Source organism: Podarcis cretensis (genome assembly GCF_951804945.1).
Source record: "Podarcis cretensis genome assembly, chromosome: 11".
Classification (NCBI taxonomy): domain Eukaryota; kingdom Metazoa; phylum Chordata; class Lepidosauria; order Squamata; family Lacertidae; genus Podarcis; species Podarcis cretensis.
The window spans coordinates 28,788,794-28,814,926 of NC_137180.1; the positions used below are offsets into that span (position 1 = coordinate 28,788,794).

General features: G+C 40.9%; 1 protein-coding gene across 1 annotated transcript in view; it reads left to right on the forward strand.

The window, feature by feature from the left end:
* ELL2 (elongation factor for RNA polymerase II 2) overlaps positions 1-26,133 on the forward strand; it is a 41,318-nt gene that overhangs the window by 13,054 nt on the left and 2,131 nt on the right. The window contains exons 3-11 of the mRNA XM_079995541.1: positions 1,517-1,638; positions 6,160-6,323; positions 9,840-10,099; positions 12,781-12,905; positions 13,037-13,130; positions 14,933-15,506; positions 17,915-17,981; positions 22,017-22,188; positions 24,603-24,647. Of these exons, the coding sequence (XP_079851667.1) occupies positions 1,517-1,638; positions 6,160-6,323; positions 9,840-10,099; positions 12,781-12,905; positions 13,037-13,130; positions 14,933-15,506; positions 17,915-17,981; positions 22,017-22,188; positions 24,603-24,647 (1,623 nt within the window). The remainder of the gene's footprint in view (positions 1-1,516; positions 1,639-6,159; positions 6,324-9,839; positions 10,100-12,780; positions 12,906-13,036; positions 13,131-14,932; positions 15,507-17,914; positions 17,982-22,016; positions 22,189-24,602; positions 24,648-26,133) is intronic.

Here is a 26,133-nt window from a genome sequence, read left to right on the forward strand (position 1 = left end):
ATCACTCTTGTTGGACATAGACATCATCTTTGAACTAGATCCCCTTTGCTTAATTTATTTAGATATTTTCTAGTGTTGCTTACCTATTCAAAAATACTTGCTCCATAAGATATGCCTTTGTATAGTGGACCACATGACAAAGTGTCTCCCCCCCCTTTTTGTATACATTATCTGTGCTTGCACAGTACAGTACTTTATAATCTCTACTAGAATACAGTATCAGTTGCAGTCAGTAGAACAGCATAGCTGCATTATGCTGGCCCCATTATGCTTTTGTACAAAAGCTGTTGATAGAAGTTGCTGGGTCCTCAGAGTGATTTTGAAGCCAATTTTAGTAGCAGGGTTACTTGTGAACCCACTGGAATGTTTGCTGTAGTGAGCAGGTATCAGTGTTTGTATCGGCCTCATTTTTTATTTCTTGGATCTATTGCCATTTACCTTTTGACAATAGCAACAGCTACAGAGCAAGAAAGAAGATGCAATTAAAGTCCTCACCCCATTGAGCATCTGTTGGAAATACCTATCTAATTAGGCTTATAATTCCATGAAATACTGGCCTGTAATTCTATGAAATGTACTGCATTAATGAAAAACATTTAAAAAATAAAGTAATACTGATGACATTTATGCTAGTCAAGATTTGGACCATAGTTATCCCTATTTTATCCTAACTATATCTTCAGTTTTTATAAAGAAGAAAATCCTAGCAACTTTAGCTTGGCACCTGAGTGGACATATAATATGTCAAGTCCAAAATGGCCCTCTGGACCCAAATGAAATACTCTGGGTTTGTAGATAATGCTGAGTGGCCAAGCTGCCTGGCATCGCTACTGCTGTGTCCTTTGGCCAATAAATTTGGAAGAAGTCTTTTGTGCCTGCGTTTATTCATTTATTTATATTTATTAAATTTGTATACCACCCTTCATCTGAAGATCTCAGGCAGTTCACAGCATAAACCTACATGATCAAAATACATAATAAAAGCAAGAACAAAACAATTACACCCCCCCTTGTGTGTACACATGAGATTATTGAGACTTTAAATGTAAATGAATTATGTAAAGGGGCATTTAGGGCTACTATACCTTGCAAGAAATGTCTAGTTTGTTGTATGCCTTATTATGGATTAATAAACCAGTGAAAGGAAAATATATTGTGAACTCTAAAATATTTCTATGTGTAGCAATATTTTTGCTTGCGCTTTTGTGATTAGAATGCAGTTCTTTCTTAGACTCAGTGTGTGGGATATAGTGTTATTCATACGCAGAATAAATCTATTGAAATCAGTGAACTTCACTCCATTGATTTCGGAAGATCTACTCTGTGGCTTGGTTGGATATCACCCAGTGGGTGTCCCTTTGGCAAGTTGTCATCTTTCAGTTGCATCTGTTACATGATTATAAGCGGCTGACATTGCAGGTTTGCTGTATTGTTCATTACAGTATTAATGATCAGATATTGTACTTTTCCATAAAGTAAGCATGTCTGAGTCTTTTTTTTTTAATTGCTTTTTCAGCTTGTCAAGATTCCCAAAACTGATCTCCCAAATGAAGTGCATACCTTTAATTTCTATTTGTCAAATGTTGGCAAAGATAATCCTCAGGGAAGCTTTGACTGCGTCCAGCAAACTGTTTCAAGGTAATGTTTATGAAAGGGAAATGAAATTGTTTGTTTTTAATTGCTCCTATGATCTGAAGAGTAATTGCAATGAACTATTGATGAGGAATCCCTCTCCTAATTTAAACATTACTTTTAAATGTGCTACAATCTGCTCCAGAATGCATTTACCTGTCTGTGGGAAATAATCTTGTTGAGACTTAGTGTTTGACAAAAAAGTGCCACTTCTTCACCTTCTGCTATTTGATATGAAGTGCCTTCCACTCTTTATCCTATAAATGTGCCAAAGTATCCTGTCCAATTTACATTATTGAGTTTCTTTCTACCAGGCATACACGTGTGATGCTTAGAGATGATCCACGGTGCTCACAAATTTAATAAAGAGCATACAGAAAGAGCTGTTTACTTTTGTTACTCAGCCTGCTAAATATGGCAGATGCACCCAGGATACGACTGATGAATCATGCCTTTGCTATAGAATGGAATGAAAGGAATATTAATATGTATTCTTGGCACAATTGCTTTGTGTGTATTATAGAAATTCAGTACAAATTTCTTTAAGGCTACAGCCTCTTAGAAACTAATTATTGTGGCGTCTTCTGTAGGCACCAGAATATTTAATCTAACGATCAGTGGGGGTTGAGCAGATAAGTGTCTATTTACGCACATTTTGCCTTTTTGTAAATTCTTGATCTTGAAGCACCTGTAAATATTACTGTGATTTGGTGGAATATGGAGAAGTCTGCACTTCTAAGTTTACTAATTTCTGAGTAAAAATGTTTAGGATCATTTTTGTAAATTTTAAGTGTCAAATCTAGTTCTTAAGTCTGGCTCAAATGCCTCTTCATAATGGGCAGCTAACTAAAAACATTGGCCCAGTTCTGCTAAACCATAGGTTAGCTATGTGCAGATCAGGGAGAAGCTGCTATGAGTCTTGGGCTCTGGCTCCCACTCTTCTCTTCATTCTATAAAGTCAAGTGGAAGAAGAGTTCCTCAACCCTGACTTTCAGTCACCAGGGAGGAATGAGCATCATGTGAGACCAAGACTCATGGTGAATCTATCCTCTTTATACACAGAGCACTTAACCATGGTGTAGCATTATGTACAAACTAGACCACTAAGAATTGTCTAGGATCAACAACAGGAGAGGACTTTTGTTTTCTAGCCCTGATTATGGGGTGTCCTGAGGCATCTGATTGGCCAAAACTGGATGTTAGACTGATTCAATTTTTGATCTGATCCATCAAGGCTGCTCTTAATTTTTTCACCATATTCATTGCTTTTGCTTTAAGAAATCAATTCATTTCACTTCCCTGCTGCAGTATATTTGTATAAATGCTGTTTTATGTCGTTGCCTGACCGGATGGATACTAGAATCAGCAAGGGATACCCACATGACCTGAAGGTGCTGCTGTGCAATGCCAGGTCAATGATTCATAAGACCACTGCCATCCATGACTTGATCATGGATGGAGGACTTGACCTGGCATGTGTGACAGAGACTTGGTTGGATGAAGCAGATGGGCCTGTCCTTGCCGCTGCTTGTCCACCAGGTTTCTCTTACGCACAGCAACCCAGGTCATGTGGGCGGGGAGGGGGGGTTGCAGTGATTTTTAGAAGGGCATTAGTTTGCACCAGGCGTCCTATTGGGAAGACCCAGTTTTCCGAGTGCATGTTCTGGAAGTTGGGCAATAGGGGCAGTACAGGATTCCTTTTGGTGTACCGACCTCCCCGCTGCACCAAGGATTCCCTGCCCGAGCTGCTTCAGGTCGTGGCGGATGTTCTCCTGGAGACACCCAGCTTGGTTGTCCTAGGGGATTTTAACATCCATGCCGACACGACCTTACAATGGGCCGCTCGGGACTTCGTGGAAAGCATGGCCTCCATGGGGCTATCCCTGAATAAGTCTGGCCCAACCCATAGCCGCGGACATGCCTTGGACCTGGTGTTTACCTCTATGGATGTTGGTGATCTGACACTAAAAGCGAAACGAAAGAAGTGCCACGGTCAGATCACTTCCTGGTGCAACTGGACTTCTCTGCGACCCATCCCCTCTGCAGGGAGGTGGGACCAATTCGGATGGTCCGCCCCCGCCACTTAATGGATCCAAATGGTTTCCAGAGAGTGGTAGGGGATGCTTTATCCCATGTTGATGGCCTTTCAGCCGATTCCCTGGTGGCCCGCTGGAATGCGGAGTTAACCAGGGCTATTGACTGTTTGGCTCCGAAGCGCCCTCTCCGATTGCATGGAACCCGGACAGCCCCGTGGTTTTCCACGGATCTGAGGGCAATGAAACAATCGTTGAGACGGCTAGAGCGCCGGTGGCGGATAACTCATTCCGAATCTGACCGGACACAGGTTAGAGCTCAACGTTGAGCCTACCAAGTGGCGATAGCGACGGCGAAGAAGAATTTCTTCACCGCCTCTATTGCATCTGCAGAAAACAGCAGCAGGAGACTTTTTCAGGTGGTTCACAATTTAGCGGAACCACCTGCAACATCGGGGCCCAGTACGGGCCACATGTTCTCCTGCAATGATTTTGCAAGGTTTTTGCAGATAAAATCGCTCAGATTCGGGAAGAAGTAGACTCCACCGTGGGAGCAGGACCGGGGCGGGAAAGTGCTAGAGTTCTGTCTGGTCAAGTTGAGTGGGATCAATTCCAATCTGTTACCTCCGAGGATGTGGACAGGCTGCTTGGACGAGTGAAACCAACCACCTGTCTCCTGGATCCTTGCCCATCCTGGCTTATAAAAGCTAGCCGGGAAGGACTGGGCGATGGGCTTCGTGGGGTGGTGAATGCTTCCCTCCGTGAGGGAGCCTTCCCAGACCCGCTGAAAGAGGCGGTTATTAAACCGCTTCTTAAAAAACCATCTTTAGATGCGGCCACGATGGCCAACTATCGTCCAGTCTCAAATCTTCCATTCTTGGGCAAGGTGATTGAGCGAGCGGTTGCCGAACAACTCCAGGCACGCCTGGAAGAAGCGGACCATTTGGATCCCTTCCAGTCGGGATTCAGGCCTCATCATGGGACTGAAACTGCCTTGGTCGCAATGGTTGATGATCTCCGGCGGGCTAGGGACAAAGGTGAGAGCTGTTTCCTAGTTCTGCTGGATCTCTCAGCGGCATTTGATACCATCGACCATAACATCCTTCTGGACCGTCTTGAGGGGCTGGGAGCTGGGGGCACTGTCATACAGTGGTTCCGCTCCTTCCTCCTGGGCCGTGTTCAGAAAGTGGTGGTGGGGGATGAGTGTTCAGACCCCTGGGCTCTCACTTGTGGGGTGCCTCAGGGTTCTGTCCTCTCCCCCATGCTTTTCAACATTTACATGCAGCCGCTGGGAGAGATCATCAGGAGGTTTGGGCTGGGTGTTCATCAGTATGCGGATGATACCCAGCTCTACCTCTCTTTCAAATCAGAACCAGTGAGGGCGGTGAAGGTCCTGTGTGAGTGTCTGGAGGCGGTTGGAGGATGGATGGCGGCTAACAGATTGAGGTTGAATCCTGACAAGACAGAAGTACTGTTTTTGGGGGACAGGAGGCGGGCAGGTGTGGAGGATTCCCTGGTCCTGAACGGGGTAACTGTGCCCCTGAAGGACCAGGTGCGCAGCCTGGGAGTCATTTTGGACTCACAGCTGTCCATGGAAGCACAGGTCAAATCTGTGTCCAGGGCAGCTGTTTACCAGCTCCATCTGGTACGTAGGCTGAGACCCTATCTGCCTGCGGACTGTCTCGCCAGAGTGGTGCATGCTCTGGTTATCTCCCGCTTGGATTACTGCAATGCACTCTACGTGGGGCTACCTTTGAAGGTGACTCGGAAACTACAACTAATCCAGAATGCGGCGGCTAGACTGGTGACTGGGAGCGGCCGCCGAGACCATATAACACCGGTCTTGAAAGACCTACACTGGCTCCCAGTATGTTTCCGAGCACAATTCAAAGTGTTGGTGCTGACCTTTAAAGCCCTAAACGGCCTCGGTCCAGTATACCTGAAGGAGCGTCTCCACCTCCATCATTCTGCCCGGACGCTGAGGTCCAGCGCCGAGGGCCTTCTGGCGGTTCCCTCATTGCGAGAAGCAAAGCTACAGGGAACCAGGCAGAGGGCCTTCTCGGTAGTGGCCCCCGCACTGTGGAACGCCCTTCCAGCAGATGTCAAAGCGATAAACAACTACCTGACATTCAGAAGACATCTTAACATTTTAACGTGTGATATTTTACTGTATTTTTGGTTTTTATGGAAGCCGCCCAGAGTGGCTGGGGAGGCCCAGCCAGATGGGTGGGGTATAAATAATAAATTATTATTATTATTATTATTATTATTATTATTATTATTATTATTATTATTATTATTCTCTGTTACAAAAACATCTATTACAGATTTATATACAAAGCTGGCAAACAGATGAATATGTTACAGTCCATAACTTGGCTTTAAATGACCAGAAGGAATTAAAATAGTGTATTTTCATACTTAGTTTTGCTATATCTTTGTATCTACATCCAAATGTTTTAAATAAGGATTTTTTCCCTTCATTATTGCTTAGTACCGGATCTTCCCAGCTCAGTTGCTTGGGGTTTATACAGGACAAAATCACAGTATGTGCAACAAATGATTCTTACCAAATGACTAGAGAACGTATGACCCAAGCAGAAGAGGAGTCTCGCAATCGAAGTACAAAGGTCATAAAACCTGGTGGACCATATGTAGGTATGACTGTCGTCTTCTTTTTTCTCCCCCTCTGTAACAGCCTGATGCTAACTGTTTTAACGGTTGAAGTATAACCTGTTGGTTTCAGTGAACCTTACTGCTATGTAAACATATATAGGACTGCAACGTTCATACATTGCCTTTTTTTGAAAGCATCCATATGGCACCAGAATACATTGTTTGAGAGGAAACAATGGTTGACATTTGTGCTATGGGAATGACTATCTGTTAGTGATGTATCTCTTGATCCTGATGGCATCATGTCAGGTTCATCTGAATTCTGCTGCTGGATACCATAGTTACCGTTTGAACAATATTTTTAATGCATTTCAGGACTCTGCAGTAGATATAAGTTGCTGTTTTAATATCTTTCTGATTTTAAGGAGTAGAACATTAGTATCTTAAAAATCATAGAACTGGATTTAGAAGGGATCTCAGAGGTTATTTATTTATTTAGTTCAGTGTCCAAATTTATGTTGGAGGCAGTATTTTAACAGGATTTTAGATGGCACTAGCAGCTACAGTGTACAGTGATGGAAGAGAGATATGAAGAAGAGAGTTTAATTGAGACACCAGTTTTGCCAATTTATATTCTGTCAGATGTGTTAAATAAGTTAAACCATAATATGCAGAGATACTTTGATCCAGACATTTCTGTGTGCATTTTTTAAAAAAAGTATGTCCAGTGTCTGCAGAAGTTGTGCCAGCTGAAGTTTTTGACAGCTGCAGCTGACATACCAAGTGCATAGGTATTAAAGCTAGAATATTTATGCTGCTGTCTGCTAGTTCTTATACCAGTGGTAGCTACAGGATTGCTAATGACGGTAATTGTAATAATAGGTGGATTGGCGTTCAGTTGTTGTGGTATGGCTTCCTTCACAATCCTATATAGGTCTATTCAGGAATAAGACTTACTGAATTCAGTGGGGCTTGTTCTCAAGCAAGGGAGTATAGGATTTGTAGCCTGAGTAAAGGAAAATGGAGAGACTCCATATGTAATCTATACTATTTTATACTCTTTGGTTGTTGGGTAATGTGCCAGGGAAGGCTCAGCTTCCTGAAGAGCCATAGAGATAAGGTAGGACAGAGAAGGAAGAGTCCTTTTCTATCCTACCTTATCTCTATGGCTCTTCAGGAGTTTGAAGAAACACAGTAGTAAGGATTAAGCTGCATAGGCTAATAGGAATCAACTGCAGTTAATTCATTTGGATTAGTGCTTTTAATTTTGTTTCTATTTATGTGTCTATTTTAATGTTCTGAAGCAGGAATTCAAGTTGTTGCATGTTGTATATGAGCTTCAAGTTATCTTTTACTTTATTGACTTTAGAAACTTGGGTTGTACATGCTCGGAATGGCATTCTTTGTAATGCGCTGTCCACTTGGCAAATCATTAAATGTCTTTTGGAAGAAAAGCTAAATTTTATAAAATTAGCCAAATAATTTTTTTGCAGCTCTCTTAATTTCTAGTCACATTATTCTTCTTTTATTTTTTCCTTTGGCAATCTGTAAGGTAGATGGCTATGATTCTCACTTCACAGATCGGCAAAGGATGCCAAAACTCCAGACTTGTTCATGCAAACATATTTTTGCCAAGTGAAACCTAGAGGAATAGTAATTCTCAAGCAAGCTGTGTCATGATGTAAACAGATCATTTAATCTGTATTCACTATTAGCAGTAAACATTTAACTTCCAAAGAATGTTTTGGTTCTGGTGTATTTGTTGCTTGCAGTAGATTAGAATTAGAGAAGCATTTGGGTCTTTTTTGCAACAGTAAAATGCTAGTCACATTGCCAATATATTTTATAACAACTGGGAAGCTGTTATGTTAACTGGGAGGAAGCTATTTGTAAAACAAGAAAATAACAACCTGATTAATGAGAGAACACTTACTGAAGTGTTATCAAAGGATGGCTGAAATAAGATAATAGTTTCTTTAAATAACATAGGTTTTACCTGTGTTTGGTTAAAGTGTGTTAGATTTTTTATAAAAACTAACAAAGGTTTTAGTATAGCAGTAATAAAACCATCTAGTTTTCTGTCCTTTACCTTTAGTTAGCCTCCAAAGCAGTGAGTTTCCTAGTATAATCCAGCTCTACAAAACATTATCATCCGCTTTCTCAGCCAGTCATCTAACTCATGACACCAAAGAACTCTTAAATAGCCATGTTCCGAAGCATTAGTAGCTGTTGTTGAAACCACGTTATCCCTTGTTCAAATCTGGGATCTGTGTGTATGTGGAATGAGTTCAGGTGGTTTTCATTAGAACTCCTCCTTCCACACAGTTAGCAAGATTTACAGAAGAGATGAAGCACTGCAGAACTTTTTTAAAAGACACAGCTCTTGCCAAATAATTTTGAATGCTTGTGGTGATGCAAAGCTCTTTTCCTGGAAAGATACAGCAAAGCTCCAGAACCAAAACATGCTAGTTGTGGGTTCTTCAGAGAAACTTCATAGCAACTATTTTGACTGGCTGTGGAAAAAACTAGGCATATTGGATTCTGCAATATTAACGAGAAACATATTTACTTATCATCTTTAGTGCTCTGTCGTAACTCTGTGTGGCATAGGTTAGAGTGAGCAATATCATAGCCGTCTTTTGTGGTGATATAAATATAGTTCACCACTTTGGGGGCCTTTGGACTAAAAACTGTATATAAATAAACCATATCCCACAATAAACTTGTTCAAAGCAACCTGGTGAGTTCAGCCATGCATAGCTTTGAATTTGGGTGTTTCACTGACTTGGGAAACTCTGATTTCCTAGAAATAGCTTATTAGCATCTCCTAGTATAAAATGAAGCAGTAGAAAGTCTTTAAGTAGTATCTATCAGGTGTCAAAAGATCAATTATTTTATTTATAGCTGCCAAGAAGCTGCTAGTAAAATTAGATTGTCTCTTCTACTAAATTTTGAATCCATTTTGCCCTATATAGAATTTGTAAAGCACAATAGCAGGGGTACCAGTCAGTGATCCTTGGACTTAGTTTCATTTTAAAGAACAGTTGAGAGCAGAGGATACAGACACACACCAGCAGAAAATTTAATACTAGAAGAAAATAATACCATCACAAAAAAAGAGAATGGTTCCATTTCATCAACTAGCACATAGTTGGACTCACCTAGTCTGTTGCACTAGCAGGATGCCACAGTTAAATTTTACAGAATAAAAAGAGATGGGTTGATTATCACCCCTTCACACAAATTACATAGCCTTAACATTGACCAAACTTGCCCGTTGGAAATATACTGCAGGGATTTACTTGAGTCTTAAATTACAAGGTAATGAAATTATATCCATTGTTACTGATATTAATATAGGCTATAGGCACAAAGAAGGAACAAATCTCTAAAACGGTTGAAAATCCTTTTAAAAAAATAAATAAATCCCTAGTATGTCATAAAAACTTGAGTCAATGAACCTGTTTTCTCCAGCAGTCAGTTTGGAAGTAAATTTTGGGTAACTCGTTTGTGTCTAAGGTGGAGAGAAATGAAAACGGTTGTTTATCTTGCATATAGGTAAAAGAGTACAAATTCGGAAAGCGCCACAAAGTATTCCAGATGCAGTGCCTGAGAGGAAAAGGTCCACTCCCATCAACCCAGCAAGTACAATACGCAAGACGCATACAAACAACAGTATTTCTCAGCGGCCATATAGGGATAGAGTGATTCACTTATTGGCACTGAAAACCTATAAAAAACCAGAGCTTCTTGCTCGCTTACTCAAAGATGGTGTTAGTCAAAAAGACAGGAATTCCCTTGCAATTATTCTTCAACAGGTGAGATTATTTGTTTTACTCTCCTATCCTTTCTCATGTTTTTGTTTTCAGTGGTTATGGTACATATATTGCCATGCTCAAACTAGTGGTCTTATGCTGAATGAGTTGTTTTTTTCTTTTCTTTTGCATATCTTGAAAATGCCTCCAGTTTTGCCAACATCCATCTATATAAAAAACTGCAAGTTTGGGTCTAAATCTAAAGACTCTTGTAACATGTTCCACAGTGTTGTTTGTGTAAAAACTCTTGAGAAAAATCTTGTGCATTAGCTTGCTCAAATGGGAGGACTACTTTGAATCTGGGGTCACAGTTTTCATGACCAAGCACATTTATACTTGGTCAGAAACAGCACTTGAATGAAAAAGTGAAGGAAGGCATCTTTGCTTCCAAGCCAATGGATTTAAACAACCCAGTTAAAAAGAGCATTTTTTTCTAAAATTCTCATTTTAAGAATTGAGAAAACAACTCCTCAAGAAATTTTTCTCCTGATATTTTAAAGAGGGAGAATTGTTACTCTTTAAACTTGAATCAATGAGAACTTCTATAATGCTCCCCACCCCCAGCTAAATTAATTTTATTAGCTGAAGGAGAAATCTTACTAGGAAGTGATTATAACGGGGTCTTTAAATTGACAAGAATAAAGAAATAGAAAATAAGACTAAGCTACTTCCAAAAGAATTTAGAAAAAGAGTGGGCAGAAGAGAACTCTTTTGCTAAATGCAAGCCTTCAAAGTGGGATGATGAAGTAATTCCATGTGTGTAAAAATGTAGACTCTTCTCTTCAGAAACTACAAGGTAGCTGAGAAGTATATTTCAGAAGTCTTAACTGAGTAGAATATCTGAAGTTAACTCCTACTGATGCAGCACTGCTGTATTCCTGCTCTCACTGCCAGAGAGGCAACCTGGTTTTTAAGCTAAACAGCAGTTTGCTTCTTCAGAAACTGCTGCGCCAAGAACAATAAGCAAAGTTCCAGCTTCATGTGCAATTTACTCCTGCACATGCAGATCTTTTCTTTGGAATATAGCCATCATTTAGGTATCTGGGATAGACAGCTATACTTGATTGGTGTTTAAAAGTGATCGCATAAAATAGTTGAATAATTTCATATTTGGTTATCTTTTAAGTACTTACTCATATCACTCTAGACACTGGCGGAGGAAAGTGGGGGTGAGGGGGCGCACTGCTCTGGGTGTCATCCCTGAGCAGGGGTGACATTCGGTGCTCCACCCACCCACAACTTGGACTCCCACACCTACCGCAAGACATCGGGGAAGCTACTGCGCCTCTTTGCCGGTTCCTTCCTCTTCTCTTCCCACAGACCTGTCTCCTTCCCATCCTCTCCCCTGCCTGCTTGCCTCCTCCAGCCAGGAGCATGGCGCAGCAGCTCCCCCCTTCCCCTGATGGCTGACGGTAGGCGCAGGAGTCATGGGCGGGCAGTGCGCCGTTGCCCCATGCTCCCGGCTGGAGGAGGCAGGCAGGCAGGGGAGAGGACGGAAAGGATGCAGGCGAGCGGGAAGGGGAAATGAAGGAAGGATCAGTGGGTGCATGCGTGACTATCCTGCGCCTGGAAGGGCACCCTCCACACCCCTTGGGAACACCCCCCCGTGCCCCTCGGGAACGCGCCCACAGCACGGGCATATGCTCCACCACTGACTCTAGAAAGTGAAAAGATTCCATGGTTTACATAGGTTTTTACAAATCTGGAATGTTCTGATGGATGGTGCAGTGATTTAGGGAAGAAAGGAGATATCTTAGGCCGTTGAGAGATCAGTTAGGGTTAGCTAAAAATTTGGCTTTTCGTTATCTAGGAAGAATAAGGAGGGAAATATATATATATCTTAAAAAACAAGTGGAATAAATATAAGAAAGAACACCAGCTATTTTCCAGTAACCAAAGCAATTTTGGAGGATAATTAGGTAATGTTCAGGTGTAGAGAAATGCAGGATTAGACTAATATGTTGAATTGTTCAGGTTAATACATATGAAGGGAAAATGCAATGTCGGCCACCTCTTTTTCAGAATATATACATTCACACATACTGTGTGACCTAGGTATGTGATAATTTGAACCAAATTTGTGCTTAGGATGGAGTCTGGATGTATTCAGTCATCATATCAGATCATATGTCTGTTTAACCATATTTAATCATGTGTATGTGTATGTATATGTTATATGTTTTGTATTTAAAACATTTCTATGAGTCTGTGTGCAAATACATACACTGAATAAGCAAAACTATTTTTAACATGGTATTTATATTCTCTTTAAAGTCTTGGAATAAATCTATATGTAGCTGTTGTGGCTTTTACATCAGTCTTGCAGGGTCTTACCCAAATTTTATCTGTAGCTTATTTCTTTAATAATATTTCTATACCACTGGCATGGTGATTTACACTTGCAAAGTGATTTACAAAAGTAAATAATCTTGAGAAGCCCAATCACAGGAATAAAACTAGGAATGGTGTAGTGCTACCAGTCAGGGAAAGTCTGATTAAGTGGGATTTTAGGAAGCAGTGGACAAACCCAACAGTCTGTGTCTCCCAAACATTGGAGTTGGGGGAAGGCATTCTATAGACTAGGCACCACTGTGGAGAAGACCCGCCTTCATAGTTTGCTGTGTTGAACACCAGGTTCTGTCAACTTGCTGATACTGTTTGTATTTTTATCTCTTTATCTGTAGGTAGCCAATTTGAATCCAAAGGACAACTCTTATACACTGAAAGACTATGTTTATAAGGAAGTTCAGAAAGACTGGCCTGGGTACAATGAAATAGATAAACAGTCACTGGAATTAATACTCTCCCGGTAAGTTCAATTCCCTTCTTTGTAATATGTTGACTTGAAAACAAAAGCTGTTTGCTTCCTACAAATAATAACTGCTAGAGCATCGTTAACTTGATATTCCTTGTAACCTGGAATGTGGGTGATCTTTACAGAAAACTCAATTCATCTCAGAATGTCACCAGCACCAGTCACTTGGAATCGCCTCTGGGTTCTCAAAAAGATGCTGCATCTGCTTCTCCTTCTCAGGTATTTTATTTGTCACTCTTTATACCCTGATTCATCCAATAAGGCAACACATGACAAATGCTAGTGTATGTTTGGAACCTTCAGTTGTCTAGTGGGAAAGAGCCATGTAGAGCACACTCACTTGGCATGCAAAAAGGTCCTGGCATATTCTTGCCTGAAGTTCGAAAGAGCTGCTACCAGTGTTGGAGCGTATGCCCGTGCTGCCTGGGGCGGGCTGGGCACAGAGTTCAGGATTGGAGAGGGGAAGCTCCTGCCCACTCTTCTACTGCTCTCCGCCTCCGGGTCAGACGTGACTCGGCAGTGGAGCTACTGCTGCTAGGCGCAAGGTGTGCCGTGGAGGGTGGGCAGCAGCTCTTCCACCCACTTGCCTGTTCTCCTTCTCCCCGGGTCAGGCCTGAACCAGGGGGTGGAACTGCAACAGGCACAAGTGTTGCAGCCAAGGCATAGCTTCTTGTAGCACGGAGCCAGGGTCTGACGAAGGAGCCTGCTATGGGTTGCCTGTTTGTGCCCTTTCAAAATTGCACCCGGGGCCATGGCACCCACCACACTATGCCTCTGGCTGCTACTAGCCACTATAGACGACACTGAACTAGAAGGTTGAGTGTTCCAGTTTGATATAAGGCAGCTTCTCTTTCTCTGAGTATTTCTATAGATATCTATATTATGGTAACACCTGTTTTGGAGAGGGAATTACAACAGTATTCCCAAGTTGAAAATATTGCACTTATAGAGTGGCTTAAAATTCCTAATAAGAGAAAAAGAATCAGGAGCAGTTCTAATCTGCCTTAAGGAGGAAGAATGACTTTTTGTGCTTGCTTTTGGGTCTGCTGGTTTCTGTCTCTTCTGTGCAGTCTCTCTGACTCACATCTAATTTAAATCTGTTGTGTAGATTGGTGCTGAGCCCTTCTGGTAAGATTTCCTGCACTGTACTGAAACAGTCCATGTCCTTACAGATATGAGTCATTGGACACAACCCACTTGACTGCTTGAGCACACATACACCTGGCATTAGTTGTCTTTCCAGTTTGGCAGCCCCATGCCACCAAAGCGCATTTTAAGCTTTTCAGTTTCAAAATGTGGCTTGTTGTTTCCCCGGGAAAGTGCTGATTTGGCAAAGTAGCATCTAGCTTGGGTGTGTGCATGCGTGCTCTTGGGCATATATTCACTCTGTGGGGTTTGTTTGTTTTTTTAAAAAATCTCCACTATTGGGTGAGAGTGACTTCAGACAATATTGGAATTATTTTTTCCTCCCATGTGAAAAAGTCTGGTCCTATCCTACAGCAAGCTGAAGCTGACCATTTCAGATAGCATGGGTGAAAGGGATTGATGAATGCAGAAATTAATGTCTGAAGAGTGTAGCAAAACTTTTTTGAAGTGTTGGTTCTGTCATGGTGGGGAGTCACGATTTGATGCTTTGCTTCTGGCAGCAAAATATTTTGGGCCATGGCTTCATGTGGACACAAGAAATTAGGACAAGGAAAGTGTGTTTAGTGGTTTCAGAAAATTAATTTAACACCAGTTGACATGTTAAGTACAAACATTGTTCCTTTAATATCTAAATTATCACAGTGTGAATTATTTGGTTTTCTTAAGGAAGGAATCCATGTCCAATAGAGAATTCCCATGGCACCATAAATAAAATCAATTGCGGGAGCTTCCTTCTGCTCACACAACTCGTCTTCTAAAGCTTGAAATAGTGTTCCTTTATCTTCTATATTTGCTATATAACTATTTCTAATTGTCATTTCTTAATAAGTGCAAAAAAAATAACAGTGTTGTTTGTGTGCCTCAATTTATTGCAGAAACGGCTTTTGGATTCTGATTTTATTGATCCGTTAATGAGCAAAAAACCAAGGATATCTCATCTTACCAATAGAGTTCAACCAACACTAAATGGTCACTTGACTGCTTCTGGTGAAAAGAATGCTGAAGCTTCTCAGCCTCCCCCTCCCCCTGCAGTTGCTGCAACACCAGCTGCTCTGCCACTTCCTCCAACTTGCCTTCCTGTTTCAAATCCTCCTCGGACTGTGAATTCTAACTCCAATTCCCCCAGCACTCCTGAAGGCCGGGGGACTCAAGACCTGCCTGTTGACACTTTGAGTCAGAATGGCAGCATTTATGGGGACCAGCATCAGAAATATACTTCTAGGACTCCGCTGGAAATCCCAGCACCTGCTGAAGATCTGTCAGTGTGCCCAAAGTCTACGGATGAGAAACACTCAGCGTTGCACAAAAAATCCAAGAAGAAGTCAAAGAAGCATAAGGAGAAGGACCAAATCAAAGACCACAACACTGGGAATGCTGCAGAGAAGGAGAGAGACTGTGAAAAGAAGGAAATTGTCAAACTGAAGAACTCCAGCCTGAAATTGATTGAAGGTATTGTCATTGCTTTTCACTTTGGACGACCAAGGCACCTATGCCCTATAATTACATTAGCACTGAAGCATGGGAGTTATTTGCCCATGGTAATACCTGCATACAGTAATACCTGCATACAGGTAGACAAGGGATAGTTGAATGAAGTGGTTACCTCCCATGCCAACCCCTCCCTTGTCTCCAGGATGCAGGCATTCCTGTTATTAGTGCAGGATGGGGCCAGCCCACAAGCAGTTAAACCCATGCAAATGTAGTACATGGAAATTCCCTGTCTCTTTCCTTCTGTCTGAACTTGAAATCTGTTGCCAACGACCAATGCATATTCAGAGTCACATGAATGAAAGCCTTATACGGTGTATATATCTTGCCTCCGAACAATTTCTCTAATCAGCTGAAGTATATATTTGTATGCCTGTTCTTGTAAGGTTGTTTTTCTCTTTATTAGCTTGCATACACAGTTTCAGTGTTGGAGAGAAGTAACAGCTGCAAAAAGCTGTGGGAATGTACTCTGACCATCATTTATTCTAACCTGCCCCACAGATTTCCTTTGTATTGATTTATTTGAGAGTCTAGTGGGTGGGACCGGAATAATATTTAAATCATTGACAGTAATGAACCCAGTATGCAGCAGTCTACAAATTTGGGCTGGCCTTGATTACCAGTCGCAAACTTACAGTCACCAGGACACTGACTCACCTCGGAGTTGAACTTTGAGAAGGTCTAGTGGGGTGTTATTGAAATCACAATACTTAGAGGTAAGCCCCAGCATGCTTGCAGCTGAAGAGTAGGGCTAGGGTTTGCTTTGTACTTCTAAGTGTCTCAAGAGCAAAGAGTCAAGGTGACAAGCCCCCACTCCCCATATGATATAGGCTGGAGCTATGCATAAACAGCCAAAAGGCACAAGTTTGTTATATTGACTACTGTTACCACACTTGTGGCCCAATTCAAGAACCACACCTCATAACTTTTCAGATAGCGAAAAATACAAACATGATTGATGGCTGTAGCATGATTAAGTCATTGGTGCACATTATTAAAGTACATAGGCATCCCATTAGTAAATAGCTAGAAATAATTATTCATACCATTCTTTTAATTTCTCAACTGTTAGATTTGACATGGCCCCAAGACACAGTATTTAGATACAGAGTTCCAGGCTTCCCCTAATAGTTGTAGTGACAGCCGCTCAGGGAACTTGAGTTGTTATCCTGAAAGTTGACCACCTAACCCATCTGTTGCCTTCCCTATTTTAGAAAGGATATGAAGATGCTGTGGTTAGAAAAATCCAGACAGGGAGGAAATTGTAGCTGCTATTTTTTAAAAAAGTTATTGAATATCAGCAATGGCACTGTGATTTGTAACTTTTTCTAAAGGACCTATGACACACTTTGTAGAGCCAAATTTAGTTGTGAACTTAAAATTATTTTGTGAAGCTAAATAAAAAGTTGACTACATATTTGAACAAATTCCTGTTTAAATATTATTGCTGACTAGATACAATAGATTTCCAATTCACTGAGGCTCATGACTTGGTTGTCCTAGTCAGGGCCTGGGACAATTTGAATTGTCTTTGTTAGTTGCTTGGTCGCACAGGGTACTATCACAGATTCTTGGTCTTCTTTATCAGACTAAGTCCAGTTTAAGAAACACACATTTTAAAATTATATTATTAGGAATACAAAATAAGTTTTTCCTTTTCTAATGTGTTAACTTGGATTATATATTGATATGAAATACATTAATCTACCACTATATTTGATTGTGTTTGGCATCATTGTAAGAAATCTATATATATATATATTGCCTCACATGTAAGTGCAAGTGCCTTCTGTTCATACAAGAAATTCTTTACATCCAAGCAATTATTTTTAACCCTGCCATTCTGATGACAGATAGATTCAGCCCAGTGATTGCTTGTCATCTTCTTTTATAGTAAATTATTTGATTATCTTTGCATATTCATAACTTTGTGTGAAGGGGAAGAATTAGCAAAAAGAAAAGCACTTTGGCATTCCACTCCATTGTTGTTTTATTGTGCCCTAGTGAAAGCTGGATGTTGATGTAAAACTCCCATCTCCTTTTGTCCACTGACATCTGCCACAGAAATTCTTGAATTGCTGTGCAGATGCCACAACTTGTCTTGAAATAATAGATGGCTGACCTTAGGTTAAGACTGGACTGCTTTTATTGTACGCAGACCAAAGTTCCTTTTGCATTTTAAGTTCCTGCCATTGGCTGATTGAAAATTTGTCATGCAACTACTATTATAAATATTCAATAGGGTGGCTTGTCTCTTAAAGCTAATGCCTAGAAAGGAACCCTCTGTGTAGGCATTTGAAAGTCAAATCCAGTTTGGTTTGGGAACAATCTCTGATGATCAAAGTGTGTAAACTTGTATTTCTTTATAGGTGTTGAAGAGACTTGCGCTTCCACCACAGATCCTTTGTCAACAAGTGAACTACCGGACTACTTTGTGTAAGTAGGATAATACTGGTGAAAGGGGATAGAGTGGCATGAAACAATTTATCCAGTGCTCCCTCAAAGTGAAAAAGCACTTAGTAACTAAGAAAGCTACTAAGTAAAGAGGGGAAAGCTGCCTGGAAATGTTGCTCTGTGTAAGATTTCAAGTAAGGTAAAGGGACCCCTGACCGTTAAGTCCAGTCGCAGACGACTCTAGGGTTGTGGCGCTCATCTCACTTTACTGGCCAAGGGAATAGGCGTCTTGTCCGCAGACAGCTTCTGGGTCTTGTGGCCAGCATGACTAAGCTGCTTCTTGCGAACCAGAGCAGCACACAGAAATGCTGTTTACCTTCCCGCTGGAGCGGTACCTATTTATCTACTTGCACTTTGACATGCTTTCAAAATGCTAGGTTGGCAGGAGCAGGGACCGAGCAAAGAGAGCTCACCCTGTCGCGGGGATTCGAACCGCCAACCTTCTGATCGGCAGGCCCTAGGCTCTGTAGTTTAGACCACAGCACCACCCATTTCAAGTCTATTTCAAGTAGACTTGTGTTATTGCAGCTCTGCCTTGACTTTCCCTCCGATTCCCATGCTGAAGAGAAAAGTCTCTTAGTTGATATGCCATCTTGAGGAGTGCTTGTGAATAAAGTTCATGTTTACCTCACCTCTGGCCTTTTCATAAGAATAAAATAGTCAAAAGTACCTGTGTTCTTTGGCTAGCTTGTCTGCCATCTTGATTCCTGGTACTGAGATCTGCCCATTCATCCTTCCAGAAAGTGTAATCTGTTAAAAGAGTAACTCTCTTAGATGAGATAGCTGGCTGAATTCAAATTGTTCCCAGACGTTTGGAGTCAAATGACTCTCAGCAACCTGAATTTATTTGTTTTGGGTTTTTTGTTTTTGTTTTTTGGTATGTTCTGCATCCATTTTGTTCCCTTGGCAGCGGCTGATTATAAACACCATTTTTTCTCCTTTCCCTTTTTGCCGTTTAATTTGGCCGTGGCAATCAATGTGATTTTGTTGACAACTGCTCACTGGTATGCCTTGCAATTTTGTTGCACAGATGCAAACAAAATCGCGTGGGTCACCCTTGATAAATGGCATCAAAAGCAAAAGGGAGTGAAAAAGAATAATGGCACACAGAAGCCATTGCAGTCAAGGAAACAAATGGGCATCAAAACAACATGAACGTATGGCTGCATGAATATTCCTGTGGCCTAGCAGGCTACACCTGTTTTGAAAAAGCCATTGCAATGCAGACTGGGTTATGACTGTTTATAATAAAAACAGCAAAACTTCATGTAAAAAATACTATTGTTTTGTCTTTTCTCTGCTCCTCTTCCCCAGAATATGTCTGTGCTTCAAAATCATTGTTGTTTTTCTAAAATTTGAAATAGATCATGTGGAGTGTGTGTGCTTCTTAGATGAGATAGTGGTGGGGGATGTAAAAACAAAAATATTGTCCAATCAACTAAGCTCACTTATTTATTTTAAAGCATTCCCACCCAGCTGTTCATCTGAAAAGGCTCCCAGAGTGCCTCACAAAGACCAGTGATAAGACAAAACAAAAAAAATTCCTTCCAGTAGCACCTTAAAGACCAACTAAGTCAGTTCTTGGTATGAGCTTTTGTGTGCATGCACACTTCTTCAGATACACAGTGTGCATGCACACGAAAGCTCATACCAAGAACTGACTTTGTTGGTCTTTAAGGTGCTACTGGAAGGATTTTTTTTGTTTTGACTATGGCAGACCAACACGGCTACCTATCTGTAACAGTGATAAGACAGTCTCTGCCCTCAGGCTTAAAAAGAGACACAAAAGAAAAAGAGATTAGGATGAAGGAAAGGGGGGGAAGTCGGGCATTAGTTCTCAGTTAAGTTTTTCTAATGACCAGCTGAGACAGAAATGGTTCGAGGAGAGGAGGAGCCAAAAGTTGCTCTTCTGCTTCAGTCTTAATCTTTCCTGCAACCTGATGGAAAGCTGCTGTCAGGTGATAGTTGAGGAAGCTGAAACATCTGGTGGAGCTGGCCTCTCAGCAGTGCCAGTGGTGTGGGACTGCAGCCTGCTTGGGGTGTAAACATCTCTACAACTAGAACTTTGCACCGTTCAGACATAACATCTCCTCTTGGTAGATGTCCAGTTTGCAGCAGTCACAGATTTAGCTATTCACTAATAATTAACTAGTTAGTGCTATGGTAGAAATCCTGCTGAAAAGTAACTATTTTCAAACATCTGGTTGCTGATTTTCAGTATGTCCTGTTTGTAATTGTTTCTTGAGACAAAGAAAATGAAATGCACATTTTTATGAGTTACTTGAAATGCTTTTCCAACACCCCTCTGTGTTGGAAAGAGATTTACTTCTCGTTCTCTAACAAGATTTTTTTTTTTAAAAGCCATCCATACTGGGGATTTAAATACATGCAGTAAACCTAATAACCCTTGGTGTAAAAAAAAAGAGAAAGAGCAGTGTTTGCTTTTGAATGTTGTGAATCGAAATGCTGACACAACCTTGCCCAGTAGTGCTACTGTACAACAGGGCGGTGAGAGTGCAATGACTCCAATCATGTTCACATGACCCTTGTCCCTGGAATCACGCTGCCTGCACATGTCTATCGCGTATCAGCTGTAACTGGCACAGAGCCCCGTTTTGTTCTACTTGGGCAGCACACATTCCTTTTGTGCAGAAAAATCTGAGATGATGGTGTCTTGTATTCCTGTAGAAACTCACTTGACAGTGTGGCTAGCAATTTCTCTCCCAAAGGCACTGTTTGTTAGCAGTCATGCAGAAAACAGATAAAGGGTTCCAAGGCCAGTGGAATAATGTTTTTTTTAATCTACAGTGCTGCCTATGTACATGGCATTTTACAAAAAGAGAGAAAACGGGTCTTTAAGCACCTGCAGTCTAAAAATAGGCACAAGGGAAATAGAGGAAGTGGAGAGTGATGGAGGCAGCAGTAAATGGAAGTAGAATGTACCATTATTTCTCATAAATGTACTTGGGTTTAGTTACAATCGGCTATCGGGACTGGGGGTTGTCCCAGAGGCTTCATAACATGGCAAAAGCGGGTTTTGAGGAAGTACTTGAAGAGAGTAAACAACATGGAGGTGTTCAGGGAGACAGTTTTGGGTAGAAGGGACAGCAAAGAGTAAAGTTATTTCAGGTAGGAGAAGACCTTCAGATAGTTGAGGAGGGTGGAGCTGGATGAGTAATAGCTACAGTTAGGGTTGTGTCAAGATACAAGAACTGAATATGGAAAGGCAAAGGCCATGGAGGGTTGCGAAGGTACGGATAAGAATCTTGTGCGTGATCTAGGAGCAAACAGGAAGCCAGTTTAGGGAATTAAAGAGGGCTGTTGCATGGTAAGAGCAATGCAAAGGTGAATAATGATAAAGTGAAGGGTATAACGTAGGACAATGCAAGAACAGAAAGGAGACAATCTATAATATTGTTCCTTCTAATTCCCCTAACCCAGCAGAGAGGGAGGCTTGGAGATATGTAGCAATAAGCAGCAATTAGGTTGATTGCATAAAATGTAATTCCACTAAAACATCTTCAGTGAGGTGGAAGCTGTTTATCTTTCCTCCTACACAATCGTAATTGATACAATACTGTAACTATTTCTTAAGTCTTAGCCACCTGGGCTTTTTATTAACTTCTTTAATCCACCCAAGTCATGAGATTTTGCCTGATATTTAAAAGGTCCTTCAGTTGTATTAATTGTAGGAAATATAAACTATAATCAGATTCACAGAAGAATTTTAAAAACCAGCAGTGTTTGATTTTAATATTCTTGGTTCCTATGTAAAAAATGCATGTCATTGTGAACATTTTTTTGAACAAAATAACCGGTAACCTGGAGATTGCAGAAACTAAATTCTGACTAGTTAAAAGGTGGTTAGATCACCATGACAGTGAAGGGGGAATTAAGTAATTTATACCTCTTAATAAGTTTTTAAGGGGAAGTGAATTATGGCACCCTTTAAAAAAATTACAATACCATGAATTTTAAATCTTGTTTATTTTATTTCTTCTTTTTTTTAAAAAAAAGAAAATACATAGCTATTATCTCTTATGAACAACGACAAAGTTACAAGGATGACTTCAACGCAGAATATGATGAATATAGAACCTTGCATGCAAGGATGGAGAGTGTTACTAGAAGGTTTATGAAACTAGATGCACAGCGTAAGCTGGTTTCTCCAGGATCAAAAGAATATCAGGTAAAACTTGCTTTCCACCTTCCTCTGATGTTAATGTAGCTTTAACCTTCATCCAAGTATGCCTCATGATTTGGATTAGTATTGTTGGACATACGTTACATCTGTTCCCCATGGTATGGCCATAATGTTAAGTTCTATAAGAACTTTTGACTGTACCTTGCATGTGCCAAATCCCTCCATGGAGGCCTTATAGAGAAGAACTTTTGGGAAATGTTCCACAATTGTGAGCATTCCTGTCCTGGAGACTTGGCAGAGGCTGGTTCTATTTTGTAAACGCCGTCACATTTTTTATTTTGGGAAGTGATGGATCTTTACTTTCCTTGGCAAGGCTTAAACTAGTATTGGATTATTTTAGGAGAATTATTTACATATCAATCATGAACTGATCCTCAGTGTTTACTCCCATTCTCTGGTTCAAACCAATATAGTGATTAGGGATATGGGTTCATCAGTCTTGTGTCTTCAAGTTACTTTAAGATAAATGAGAAGCAGTATTTGCTGCTGAGTCTTAAAACCAATGATTAGTGATGGCAAAGGGTTGTGCAAGAGCAGGATGGCGCTCATGTTGTGGTAGGATCAACAATATATTTGTATAAACTTGGTTCTTTTGTCCTAGCCTCTAACCCCTGGAGTGTTGCTTAGCACAAACAGAACAGCAGGAGAGGAGACTTCCTAAAGTGTCTAGTCGGAAAGCTCTCTGATGCTAAAAGGCAATGCCCACATTCAGCATTCACATTCAGCATATCTTGGTTTAATAAACTGAGATGAACATTTGCTCACACTGCAAATGGAAGAGCAAAGGAGCTGTATGCATGCAGTGTAAACCAACCAACCAGAAAGCCTCTAATTAGCCATAGCTTCCTGTTTCTTTTTTTGACAATTTTATTGGTTTTCCAAATTTTAGCTTGATTATGAAAATTCTACTAATTATTTCCAAATTAATACAATTTTGTTTTAAGTGGCTTCCCACATGCCATTCTTGATGCGTCTTTATCATCTACTAATACTTTGTTTCATACTCCTATTTACCTCTGGTTACATTCCATTTTACAAAATTATCACTTAGTCAACAGCTGCACTCTTAATGATTTCTATTCATTGTATTATATTATTTAACTTTTCATATAACATCAAGTGAGGAGCAATATTTCTTTTCTCTTCAGTCCAGATGTGTTCTGATAAATCCAGTTGTTGACATTCATTGGTCTTGTGTGTCTGCCATTGATGTATTAAACTGCATTCTTTGCTGGCTGGTCACAATACAGTGGTACCTCGGTTTAAGAACAGTCCTGTTTACGAACAATTCAGTTTACAAACTCCGCAAAACCAGAAGTAGTGTCCCGGTTTGCAAATTTTACCTTGCTCTAAAAACGGAATCCAAACAGTGGAAGGGCACCGGCGGCGGGAGGCCTCATTAGGGAAAGCGCGCCTTGGTTTAAGAATGGTTTCAGTTTAAGAACGGACTTCCAGAATGGATTACGTTCGTAAACCGAGGTACCACTGTATTGTTGTTCCATTGTGATTGGGGTGGACAGCTGAAATCTCAAGGATAACTCCAGTCTTCCTCTGCTCAGTTCCTGTCCCTTCCATCCCATAGTAGGAAGTTCCAAAGGAACTATAGTCTTCTCCTTTCAGTTGGTCAGCTAGATCAACAAGTTCCAGGAAATTGCCATTTTCTTTCTCAGTCTGAAGGCAGGGTATTTTTCTCCAAGTATAGCTGACAAGTGGTAACCACCTCCCGCTCCCATCAGAAGCATCTCCAGAGACCCTGCACCGCTTCACACATACGTTGCAAAATTTCTCTCACCTCCACAGTGACTTTTGGCCCATGTTGTTCCTCTTAAACATAAGTTGTATCTCAACATTGCTTTAAGTTCATAGTCCCCTGGGGGGGGGTAGCGTGTTTAAGCTCTAGCCTCCAATGACATCCATCAAAACAACAAGGCTTTCCCACAAATCATAGTTTCCTGTTTCATCCAAACTGGGATACTGTAGCTTCAGTATTCCAGGGATACCAGCTCCAGAACAAGCCAAGACATTAAGCAACAGTTTGAAGTTGGTTTAAATTCTTATTCATATTTCAGCCTAGTAAGCTGAGACATGATGTCTGAACTGGCTCAGTGACTCTTTGTTACTGACTGTTCTTCTCTATTAGTGAGCAATTATTTTTCCTCAGAGAAGGCAGAAATGAGGGGCTCTACCAAATGGGTTTTCAAACTGTAATACCAAATTCACACCATCCCAATTCTTGAGGGGAGAGTGGGAGTTTTTGGTAAAATGAATGTGTGATCCAGGAATGTGTAAGATGGATGTTCTTACTGTACAGGTGTGGTACAGTGTCTTCAGTTAATCTTAAGGTAATTGTTAATTGCTAGCTGTACTTAGTAACCATAAATTTACCCTTAAACTTGTAGATCCTTCATGATGAAGTTTTACAAGAATATCGGAAGATCAAACAGGTTTGTATAACCTTTATTTAATTATTGTGTATGGTGTATGTATAAAACTGTATGCCATGCCAGTTGAATAGGATTAATTAGAGCTCAGAGTTAACATCAAAAAGACCTAATTCCTGTACTCATATTGGCTTCACTGTATAGAATTCTAGCACTTCTAATTTTACAGTGAAATGGATTAAAACACATATTTAGGTGACATGTATTTAAATACTGAAACCATATTGGATCATTGCCTCTTGGATTCTCATTGCATTAGGCTTGCTTTTCAGTCTGGACAAATGCTTCTATTTGTCTGTTTTTAATAATTTTGTGGCAAGTGTTTTGTTTTGGCTTCTATGATAAATGTGAATTGTAAATCTTCATATGAGTGATACACATTTTAGTCCTGCCTTCTATAGCATTCCACTCTCCAACTGAATCCTCTAGCCATAGTGACAGCCAAGGCTTGGTATTGATCCCAGATATTCAGAATTATAAATAGTGCTCTTAAAACAATGAGAATTTTAGAAATGTGACTTAGAAATGAGGCTCTAATTGACCATTTTCCTCTTCTTATGTGCTCTCCCTCATTTGCTGCTTAAAACTGAAGGAGTAATTGCAAATATGGTGCTGAGCATCTGTATGCCTTATGTGGCTGCATCACTTTCTGAGCCTGGGCACATAACCTAGGAAGCAGAGCAGAGCTGGAAAGGGAAGTGACAGTCACTCGGGCCTTGGAAGAACCATCTGTTGAGGATTGGGGAGGAGCCTTCTGCCAGAGAGGCATGAACTGAGAAGGACATCAGCTGGTCCCATTGCTGGAGGTGGAGAGAGGCAGATGAGGGTGGTATAAACCCCCCAACAAGTGTTTTTCACATGAGCAATCCAGATACATTAATGTCTGAATCCCACTAAAGTGCAAGAGGCTTCATCTTATCTCATGTAACTGTGTTCATTGGGCTCCCCCTGCACAGTAGGATTTAGAAGTACCTAGTATTCCCTGCATTGTACCTCCTGCTTCCAGAATTTTACAGAGTTCCTAAAAATTCTGGGTCAATTCATGTGTGTTAAACCCATGTTAAAACTGTGAGAGTGACTCAAGGACCCAGCAGTGTGGAGGAAGTAGTACATGATCTGGTTCAGCCATGGGTCCAAAAGCAATAGCTGTGCCCAATTCTCTTTTGTGCGGTAACCATTTTTTTCAGTTACCACAGTGATCAAATTAGTTCTGGGAACATATGGCTGTATTTGTGAACATGCCAGACACTTTATATGAATCACATCCTGGGGCCACATACAGCGCATCACAAATATCTCAGCTGGTCCCGTTTTGAAACAAAATGGCACCTGTCCTTTCTACTGCAGTACGATATGCAGCCAACCTCCACTGTAACCGCAAGGCCACGTAGTATTTGAACATTGCTTGTTCCAATGTAGCATTAGTTAGATATGCCTTTTGAATACTGTGTATGTCAAGAGTTGTCTCAGGTTACACCATGGATTCTCT